General features: G+C 58.4%; 1 protein-coding gene across 1 annotated transcript; it reads left to right on the forward strand.

Moving 5' to 3' along the window:
• Positions 1-4,680: 4,680 nt before the first annotated feature.
• Positions 4,681-9,825, forward strand: LOC119107619 (PR domain zinc finger protein 1-like). Its single transcript, XM_037231128.1, has 4 exons — positions 4,681-5,884; positions 7,686-7,794; positions 8,620-8,799; positions 9,532-9,825. The coding sequence occupies exons 1-4, from the start codon at positions 4,895-4,897 to the stop codon at positions 9,822-9,824; spliced, it is 1,572 nt and encodes a 523-aa protein (XP_037087023.1). The 5' UTR covers positions 4,681-4,894; the 3' UTR covers position 9,825.
• The last annotated feature ends 343 nt before the right edge of the window (positions 9,826-10,168 follow it).

A 10,168-nucleotide genomic window follows, 5' to 3' on the forward strand; every position in this document is an offset into this window, starting at 1 on the left:
TGTCGGCCAGCGCCGACTGCAGAAGGAACCTCACAGTTCCGTGTTCCAACAAAAAATGTTCCATCCGAGTGGTTCTTCATTGTTGGATCTGTTAATGAGCTGATTGTTTCTCGAGAAAATGGCAGGAGACACACTGGGCAAAGTATTGTTGTAAATGGCTAATTACGATGTCTGATGATGGCTGTTCCTAATGTCAAATGATTTATGTCTCGACGATCTAGACCCGGTTTGGTAATTCTTTTGCGGAGGTCATGAGCTGGTCAGTTCACGTGCTCGTGTGTTGGGAAGATTTAGCTCCGGAACTGTATCTCCTTGAACCGACAAGAGGATTACGGCGTTTTAATAGAATTTGCAAGCATTGTCAAGAAAAGGAGCTCAGCGTTCTACCTGTAAAAAGTGAATGGTTTGCAGGATTAATTTAATGCCCACAAGTCATGAAGCAAAGCTTTGCCGAACCGAATAAAGCTTATTCCCGGACTTAACTGCAATGGGGTACATGCAAAGAGAATGGTTTCTCGCGTACGTCCCTAACTCCTTATCTTACAGCTCCCGGGTCGGGAAATGCCGCAACCCCACCTCTTTTCGCAAGTCCGATGGCATCTCTGCAGTATTTCGACATAATGGTTCAAGTATAGCCGTTGTTGATATCCTTTCGCAACGCCAATATTGATTGAAGAAGTACTTTCTGCATCTGAGAGCGGCATGACTTTTGTTTTTGCAGGAATCGTTGAGTCGTGATAAGATAGGAACAGCCGGCAATTCGCACACAATTGGTAAAAGTCCAACATTAACCAACTGTGGTGCATTAAAAAAGGACATGACCCTGGTCCAATTGGTAAAGTTTGGCAGGCTGGAAAAGTTCACAGATGGAATGGAGAACGCAAGCAATCCGACCCTCACTGTTGTTGCGACGGTGCTTCTAGAGCTAGATCATGTACGAATGATCTCCAGTGCATCGGCCAATACCGTGTAGAGTTATGTAAGAGCTGTAGATGTCGTGCCACGACATTCGATGACTAAGGCTGGCGGTGTTAAACCGATGATTTCCTTCTCGCAAGAGCACCATCTCTTCCAACTCCAACCATCGTCATGTGCAAGCCCCCCGCTGGTAAGTCGACGAACACAAGAGCAGATTTGGAAAAGGCCGGCAAAAGTCTCGATTGTCGGGAGTCCTGCAGCACACCGAGCCCACCAACCTCCGCTATGGCGGCGTCCTGTTGACCGCACTTGCTGTGCAGGTAGCCTCGCCCTGCACCCACTGACGCCCTCATCCAACGCTCTGCAGAGACCGGACCGGCACGGCCCGGCCACAACGAAGCTTTGATCGCCGACGTCGATAACAGTCGGCGGCAGGAAAATCCACTGGCAATGCGCGATCCGGCCCCAAAAATGGCGTCGGCCGGGCCGGTTTGTCCGGCGCAATCGCACTGCACGTTTTCCTGGCCCATGGGCCGCGGGTCTATTTGCCGGCTCGATTGCAGTTTCTGAGGCAATTCAATCAGCATCTGGTGCTGTGGAGCTGGCGAATGAGACGGTGGGTGGCCGTCGGCGGCACGACCGGCCGTAACCAGACGCCGACCGCGCCGGTCGCGGCGCCGCTCCCCTGCGAATTACGTGGAGCAAGGTCGGGTCAAGGCACACCATCGTCAGCTAGGGAGAGGGCGTCTCGCCGGCGACGCCCCAGGGCCCGCCGCGGCGCCGTGCGGACCCTGTCGTCCCGTTGACCTGCTGGGAGTGTTAGCCGGCCCTGTCTGCTGTGTCGGATCCGGCCGCCACACCTGGAGCTGTCTTCTGGCGGTATTTACCGGTCCCGTCCGGCACCGTGGTCTTTCAGCTCAGCGCGGATCGCGCCGTGTGGCTTACACGATAGCGTTCCCGCAGCTTTTGATATTGGCTAATCACTGGATTTTCAAGTACGCCACCTGCCCTGTGTACGGATTACTTTTCACTGAAATCGTCTCAAGGCACATAGCTGGTATCTTAAGTCATGCTGCTCAAAATGGTTGAGAACAAACCAGCCTACCGGCTCGGACATTAAGAAGGAAATCTCATTATTAAATACCTATCAATGAACATGTACAAAGTACCTTGACCTACTGAGTGCATTCGGCTTACGCCAATGCAAATAGGTAAAGGGACGACATCATCTTTCTAAATAGCGTTGTGATTGTATGAATGGGTCCCGGATCACGTCCAGGCGTCGGGCAGCCAAAGTCGAGGCAAGTGGATATGGCGCTGAATGCCGCTCGGCTCACCGTTGCGTGGAGCGTCGTAGCCCGCCCCGAGTTGGCCCCTGATGACGTCATTAATCCGGTCAGCCCTGTCCAGCCGGTGCACCCCGCGTGGCCGGCTCCGGTCTGTCCGCTCGGCGCTCACGCCGACCGCAAGCGTGCTATTGCGCAACCCAACGGTGGTTAGCGACGCCACATCCTGCGCCCGTGGCATTTGGCCGGTGCGGGCGAGCTGCTGGGTTAGCGGGAACGTGAGCGACCCCCATCCCCCTCCGCCCACACGGGCGCCGTAAGTCAGCTGGCGGGTGCGGCGCCGGCAGGGGGCACTGCACGCCGACGGCATGGCGTGTTTGTTACGCATCGGCCCGGTTCAAGGTGACCCCGGAGCCCGGCGGTAGAGTCCAGCTGGCGGTCGTGTCGCGGAGGCGGCGGGGCGGGTCTCCCGCGCCGGACCGGGCGCCAGCGGCCGCAGCGGTCACTGCCGAGAGCTCGTCCCGGATGTGCGGAAACAGCGCGATCCAGGCTACGCACGGATCCCTGTCGCCCTACCCCTTTCATCGCGTCCCGTAAGGCTCAAATTCCGCAGGGGGAAGCCGCGACTATCAACGGTAAACACGACTGTTTGTGCTTCCCGGTATTCGGGGGAGGCGAGCACCCTATCGTAGGTAGCCCCGTTCCCTCAACTCCCCTTCGCAGGTCGAGCGTGGAAAGGTTGCCCCGAAATGGCCGGGCTAAATTTAGCCGGGCTTCATTACTTCCTGCTGGGGAATGGAGGGCGGTGGAACGGCTGGCCGTCGCTGACCTCTTGTTTTGAAAATCTGGAGCGTTCGCGGAGAGTGGGGGGGGGGGGGGGGGGCGGACAGTACGCCGCCACCTGGAAGTGAAAGCCGCCCTGCGAATCCATGTTTACGCCGGTGCGGGCCGAACACTTCCTGCGAGAACGCGTGTGACCGGGCGGCTGGCCCGCCGCTGCTGCTGCCGCCGCCGCCGCCGCCGCCGCCTCCTCCTCGGTACACGGCGGCGGGTCACGGTCGCTGCGGGGTCCTCCCGAGCCGAGGCAAATTACGGCCCGTGACCGCCTCACGCACGTCCGCGGGCGGCCCGACAAGGCTGCGAGGTGCGCCCCGAGCCGCCATTTCCTGGGCGCTCAGGGTCGAGCGGGCAATGTGCGTGCGTGCCGGGCCTCGAGCGCTGCGGTATCCCCCGGCGGCGGCAAGGAGGGCCAATTTCGTCGAAGTTCGACGGGAAACGAGTGTGAACACGTTTATGATTATGAAGTCTGGCAAATCTGGGTGATGAACAAAAATCAGCAGATCGACCGCAACTGAGGGACCAGTTGTGCTTACATAAAGAGCCCATGCTGCCATCACACGACGGATGACCAGAATAACGCATACTCGCATTTGGCATTCATTCGTGAACAACCTCAAGGTAGGCAGAGACGGCAATCAGATCCAAGTAGACGGATTACAGCACAGACTGTCACTGAGATGATGACGGTGTTCCCCACTGTCCCAGCTACGTAACAAAGCCTCTGCCCGCGCATCACGATAGGAATACCGACACGTAGGTCATAGATCAATGTTTCAGTCAATAAGCCATTCTTCGTCAACTTCGTACATGGGACAGCCGGTTTTAACAATGCCCATACGAGGCTACGTAACTCTTTTCAAATCTGAATGCTTAGAACGTCTCGCTTGCACTGTTTATCGCTACTCTCGGCATGCCTTCCCCGTGACGTGCAGACTGCAGAATCCCGATCCCGCAACGCACGCTCAGACGTATTGCACCCATCGCGATGCAACCCTGTTGACCTTCTCTCCGTGACAAGTATCTATTTATCTCTCCCGCGTGCGATCCGTCGTGACGGCGTACCGCAGAGAGATGGCGCCACCCTGGCCGACAGGTATCTGCCAAACTGCAAATGGAATGGGGAATTAATATTCTTTGTCGGCGTCGACATTTCCGCCGGTGCATCTCATTATCTGGCGGTCGCCGTGAAGCTAGACGCCTCATGTTCGCGTGTCGCAGGAATTGCTGAGCCCACAACAGGCGTTCGAAAGCGAGGCTGCAAACCTCGTCAGCCGTCAAGGGGCACTGCGGCGCCCTCTTCACGACCTGGCGGTGCTGCTGCCGGGGCTACGCCCCAGCTCCCCCCCCCCCCCACAGCCCCCCTAACTCGCCGCTTCTCTACCGCAGACGCCTCCAGTGCTGCTGGCTCCGCCTTCGACTGGGCGCTGAAGCTGGAATGGATGCGGCCGTCCGCGTCACGTTCGCTGCAGGAGCAGCAGCGGCGCCGCCAGGCCGAGAATGTCGAGGCCGTCAGCCGGCGCCTGCAGGAGGCGCGCGTGCACGACGAGCCGGACGAGGACGAGCCGCTCGTGCGCGCGCCGGCCGAGCGCGAGGCCGAGCCGGAGCGGGCGGCGGCGCGGCACACCGAGGAGCCGGCGCCGCCGCCGGCGCCGACCGAGCCGAGCCGCGCCATCGACCTGTCGGTAGGCGCGCACCCCATCAGCTGCTTCCCGTCGCTGGCGCCGCCGGCGCACGCGCGCCACTCGGTCATCACGCACACGCCGACCGTACCGAAGAAGCGGCCCTTCTACCGCCGCGACCTGGTCAGTGCGCGTGTCCACATCGACTCGCCGCCGCCGAAGAAGAGGCCGATGAACCTCCGCGTGCCGCGCAATGGCCTGGCGCCGATGCAGACGCCACTAGGGTCGGGCAACAATCCGCTCTCACCGACGCCCGGGTCGCCCTATCGCTCCGGCGGCGGCGGGGGAGGGGGCGGGGGCGGCGGCGGCGGCGGCGGCGGTCCAGGCGAGCAGGGCTCGCCGGGTAACAACATGAACAATCGCAACTCCAACGGCAGCGGTATGCACTTCAACACGGGCGGCGGCGGCTTCAATGTGGGCCTGCTAGGCTGCAAGACGGAGCAACCGGATGACACGTACGAGAGCGGCCGCCACTCACCGAAGCAGTACCAGACGCTGCAGTCGGCCGACATGGACACCTACCTAGGTGGCTACATCGACCTACAGGTGGAAGGGTGCAAGCCGCCGCCGCAGCCGCCGCCAGCGCAGTCGTGGAGCGTGCACTCAACCAGCGGGCCGCTGCCGCGCCACGCGCCGCTACCGTTCGGCTTCGGCGGCACCGAGCCGTTCAACTTCGCCGACCCGTACGAGCTGGACATCGAGCTGTTCGCCGACACGAAGCCGACGGTAAGCGCCGGCGGCGGCCTGCTCACCGACAGCCACGACCTGTTCGGGCTGGAGCAGCTGCTGCAGCCGACGGGCACGGCGGCCGCCGGCGGCCCGCAGGCGGAGCTCTCGCACCAGACGGTCGTCGACGCGCTCGGCGAGGCGACTGCGCTGCCGGCGCTCTCCGAGCCGGTCGTGTCGTCCTGCCTGGCCGACGCCGTGTACGACGGCAAGTTCCTGGTGACGGGGCCGCACGGCGGCGCGGCGCCGCCGCAGCCGCAGCTGGCCGTGCAGCCGGCGCAGCAGCCCGAGTCGTCGACTGCGCAGCTGTCGCCCGCCTCGCCGGCGACGCACGGCGGCCGGTGCTCGCCCACCTCGCCCGGGTCGTCCAGCGGCGACCAGATGGCCGAGGGCATGCCTGCGCTCGACATCCGCGTCAGCATACTGCAGCAGCGGGTGAGTGCGCGCTGGAGGTGACGGTGTGTGTGTGTCTAGGGGAGAGGGGCTGCGGTTCAGTACGGCGCGGCTGGATGGGAAAGAGATCACCGCCGGCGCTCGCGGGCGGTGCATGCCAGCTGGGAAATTCCGCTGGAGCATTGAGAACAAATATCGTGACTCTCCGATCTCTTGTCTTGAGTATTATCGATCGAACTTCGGAATCGGCTTGGAAACAAGAAAACAAGGGCATTACAAAGGCGCGATGCAACGCAGCGATGCTTATGCAATGGCATGCTTCAAAATGTACAGTAAATGCGCAGAGAACCTGAAGCTCTCTCTAACAACATCCGTTGATCACCGGACCGATGCCTAACCGTCAGTGGAGTGTCATCGGGTCTTGAAACAGTGCCGTGGCTCAACCGGCTTCTGCCGAGGGTGACAGCTTTGTCTCATCTCGACACGGATCGTTCCTCGGTAGGATGGACCAAGATGCAGCGATGCCCAGTGCTACGTCGTAAAACTAAATGTCAGAAACACTTGCAGCTGCCCAGATATTTAGGGACCGCATCTGACGTTTCTGGGGTCCAGGCTAGGCCTGTGAATTGCTCCGGGTAAAGAGTCTTGGTCATAGCAGCATACAGTTTTCAGCTTCGCATAGGTCAGTGTGTGGAAGTGGAATGTTACGTAACGGAGGCTGCGACGCAGGGAAATACGACCAAATTTCCTTAAGAAAGAAACAAAATTTTCCATAGACTATCAGGATCTCAGCGAAACTGCTGTCTAAGTTATTGATCTGACATAGACAGGCTGGTATCGCCAACCTCTATCACCCGTAACATGGGCCCCCGTCGTGATGCCAAGCTGGCCTCAATAGTTGACATCCCATTCTGACACAGTGTGAGGCAAGAATGCCATCTGAGACTGAGATTTTATCGGCGGTCCACCCCCTGCCCGCCTCTCAGCCCGTCTGCGAGGGCGGCTTTGGCCGGGTTGTTAGACATTTTTGCTGCGCTTAGTTGGACGTAACGTACGGGGAGCGTGACGGGGCCTGCAGATCGCAGCCGATTAGGCTGCAAAACATCCCCAGTTTTAAGCAGAAAGGCCTGGGTTTGACCGCAATCCGTGCACTGGTAAGTTCCTTAGAACGGCTGAGCCGCAAACTTTTGTGGTGAGGACAATGACTTGACGCTCAGCTGGACACGGTACGGGCTGATGGAGTGGCAGGTATTGTAACGCAACATTTACGCTTGATTTTGTACGGTGGAGCGAATATCTACGAATGCGCTAGCAAATGAATGCTGTTGGTGCCTGGTTCAAAGATATCTTGCAACGATTCAAACGTATTCATGAGCCAGATCAGGGTGAAGTCCCCACCAGTGAAGTTGCTTGACGGAGTAACGACGCTTAGGCCAGCTGTCCCGTCTGTTTCACCCAAACACCATTTACCTGAAATGGCCATCAGCATTATGCCGCTCTGGTTTTCACTTTGCCCCAACTGAACATTCTGATATGTTCTGACCGCCGTCAAAGGAACTTAACTCGTCGAAGCCTTCTGTATCGCGTGTGTTGCGGAACAACAGTCTTGTTATCGTCGCCCGCCCCAGAGCCGGCCTGATCGGCATATCAGCCGCTCACGCAGACATTGCCGCTGAGGCTTATCTGCAAAGCCATCTGCTCTCTTCTTGCACAGGTATAATTCGCCCAAAATGTGTGCGGAAAGTGGCGTCTGTACCAGGCGATGTCCTTCCACGTCATTGGCGCCAGTTCATACATATAGAGAAAGGCACACAGTAAACCACACGATTTCTTGTTTCTGCAGATGGGACTGCCAGATTCGCATAGCTTCGAGTTCGTGAACGGCGGACACGGCATCAAGAACCCGCTGATCAACGAGCGAGACCTGGAAGTGGAGAAGCTGCCACCTATCAGTGAGTACCACGACTTCGATTTGGTCGACAGATGGCGCTGCGGTCGCCGGGTGAATGAACGCGAAAGACCCAGAGTGGCGCTGCTTCCTGGAGGTAATTACCGAGACGAAGCGGAGCTTCCGCGCCGGCCGCGCGGCCAACTGTGACGACGCCGTGGAAGCATACTCCGTGAATGAGAACGGCGTACCTAGTACGTCTGGCATAACGGACCTGGGCTCGAGGGCCGGAGGGGCTCTGGGGTCCGCACAGGGGTTGTGGAAGCAGCCTTTTCGGCGTCTGCCTCGAGGCTTAGCGCATGCGTTATTCATCCCAGTGTTTGGTAAACTCCGATGTTCGGGTAAAACCCGCCGGAGGCCATCAGGGCTCGACCGATATCTCGAGGATAATTCAGTTTGGCGATAGCTTAGTATAGCGATCCCACTCCAATAGCTTGGCACAGCCATCCCACGCTGTCCATATGCTGGCCGTATGGACATCACCATCGCCGAAAGCACTCACTGCTCAACACGCGTATTCCCTGCCACGATATGAGAGTGGCAGATTTGAGCTGAAAGAGAACGATCTCCATCAGCTTAAAGCCCTGTCGACATGACAGACAACGGTCTGCTCCTTGAAATCACTTACATGTCTTCGCGAAGGGCTTTAAGTGTCCCATGGCCAGTCCGCACTTGACTTCCCATACTTTTTCCCTAATGACAAAGCTGTTGAGTTTCCAATGCATGTCTTTCCTGTGTTACATGATAGTTCTTGGGATCTGTAAATAATTGCATAAATCTCGCTGCTCCATGGTAAACGCGTACTGACGGGCGGCTTCGCCTCCTCCAGTTGTCGAGGACGACCCCAAGACCTACATGTGCCGCCTCTGCTCCAAGAAGTTCACTCTGCAGCGGCTGCTGAACCGGCACATGAAGTGCCACTCGGACGTCAAGCGCTACCTCTGCACCTTCTGCGGCAAGGGCTTCAACGACACCTTCGACCTGAAGAGGCACACTCGCACCCACACCGGTACGTGGCGCGCCCGCCCGGCAGCCCCCCCCCCCCCGCCCCCCGACAGCCCAGCCGAACATCCGGAGGTGTGGCCAAATACCCGGGGTCCAGACAGGGCGAGCACCTTATTTGGCAGCGCCCGGCGGCTGCGACGCTGAGTCACGCCGCCGCAGAAGCAGTTGCAGCTTTTTGCTGGTTTGCACGGTCTTTCCAGGCTGCTGGGCCCCCTTTGACGTAGTCTTTCCCATGGTTTGCGCTATGTATGACGTGCACAGGAACTTTTTCGGTGTTACTGCAGACACCCGTGAGGGATCACAGCTAACTTCTGTACCTCTGCAGAACAGATGGCCTGTGCGATGAGGTCATAGAATTCGTATATTGATGACATGTACAAACTCGTCTGCACCCTGCTATGCCATTGCTAAATGTTTATATTATATATATATATATATATATATATATATATATATATATATATATATATATATATATATATATATGGACCCATAACTGGCGCACCAGCGCAGTCAGCGGGTAGCGAAGAGTGGGAGGAGATATAGGTTTTCAGGGGTGACTGCAGCAAAGCTATGTGCGGCCCCACTACGAACATACGTCTCCACAGAGACGCCACACGTAATACCACCGTGAGAAAATTCACACGGGTTTTGTCGATGCGGCCCACGACAAGCACAAGCCACGCCGCGATCGCCGGGCAGGGTTATGTGTAGCTAATGTTCCGTTCCTCCGCAGGTGTACGGCCCTACCGGTGCGTCATGTGCGAGAAGTCGTTCACGCAGCGCTGCTCGCTCGAGTCGCACTGCCTGAAGGTGCACGGCGTACAGCACCAGTACAACTACAAGGAGCGGCGCAACAAAGTCTACGTGTGCGAGGAGTGCGGCAACACCACCATCGAGCCTGAGGCGCACTACTTCCACCTCAAGGACAACCACCCCAACAGCCCTGCGCTGCTCAAGTTCTACGACAAGCGGCACTTTAAGTTCCACAGCAATTTCGCCTCGATGCTGCTGCAAGCGCGATCGTAACTGCGGCCGCTGGCCGCCAGGGGCGCTGGTGTGCGCGCTCCGGCCGGCAGCCCGGCTCAGCGGGCAGCGCCCCTGTAGCGTGAGTGACTGGACCATGACAGCGCCGCTCCCAGCGGGAGCGGGCGGCTGCGTGCAGCACGTGGAGCGGCGGCAATATTTGCACATAACTGGCTGTTTTATATCTATTTACCTGGCGAGGTAGCTCGCAGTCTGTACAGCACCGTTCGAGGCATTGTCTGAGTGGCGCGGGTGGCGACTAGTGACCTGTTGTAGGGTGCGCGCGCGCGTGTGTCGAATGCGAGCTGTGCGAGTGCCGGCGGCGCGTGCTGGGCGTCCGCCGGATC

The sequence above is a fragment of the Pollicipes pollicipes genome, unplaced genomic scaffold, assembly GCF_011947565.3.
Source record: "Pollicipes pollicipes isolate AB1234 unplaced genomic scaffold, Ppol_2.1 Scaffold_6686;HRSCAF=7923_pilon_pilon_pilon, whole genome shotgun sequence".
NCBI lineage: Eukaryota > Metazoa > Arthropoda > Thecostraca > Pollicipedomorpha > Pollicipedidae > Pollicipes > Pollicipes pollicipes.